The sequence below is a fragment of the Penaeus monodon genome, chromosome 31, assembly GCF_015228065.2.
Source record: "Penaeus monodon isolate SGIC_2016 chromosome 31, NSTDA_Pmon_1, whole genome shotgun sequence".
NCBI classification, from domain to species: domain Eukaryota; kingdom Metazoa; phylum Arthropoda; class Malacostraca; order Decapoda; family Penaeidae; genus Penaeus; species Penaeus monodon.
The window spans coordinates 28,158,245-28,158,461 of NC_051416.1; the positions used below are offsets into that span (position 1 = coordinate 28,158,245).

Consider the following 217-nt stretch of genomic DNA (forward strand, 5'->3'; position numbering starts at 1 on the left):
CATACATAATCCCTTGTATTCGCTCTTTCATTCATAAGCATATTCCGTTGCAGAAACAGCCGCCCGGCAGAAGGACTGAGATCACGTGACATCCGCATCGCCCGAACAATTGGCGTGATTTTCTTGGTCTTTCTTGTCTGCTGTATGCCGGTCTCCATCGTGCATTATCAGTACAAGAAGGTAATGCTGCAGTTTGCGTTGTTTTGCGCCTGTTTCC

At 47.5% G+C, this 217-nt stretch overlaps 1 protein-coding gene across 1 annotated transcript in view; it reads left to right on the forward strand.

Moving 5' to 3' along the window:
* LOC119592943 (protein trapped in endoderm-1-like) overlaps positions 1-217 on the forward strand; it is a 24,501-nt gene that overhangs the window by 20,647 nt on the left and 3,637 nt on the right. The window contains exon 7 of the mRNA XM_037941835.1: positions 54-180. Coding sequence (XP_037797763.1) covers positions 54-180 — 127 coding nt within the window. The remainder of the gene's footprint in view (positions 1-53; positions 181-217) is intronic.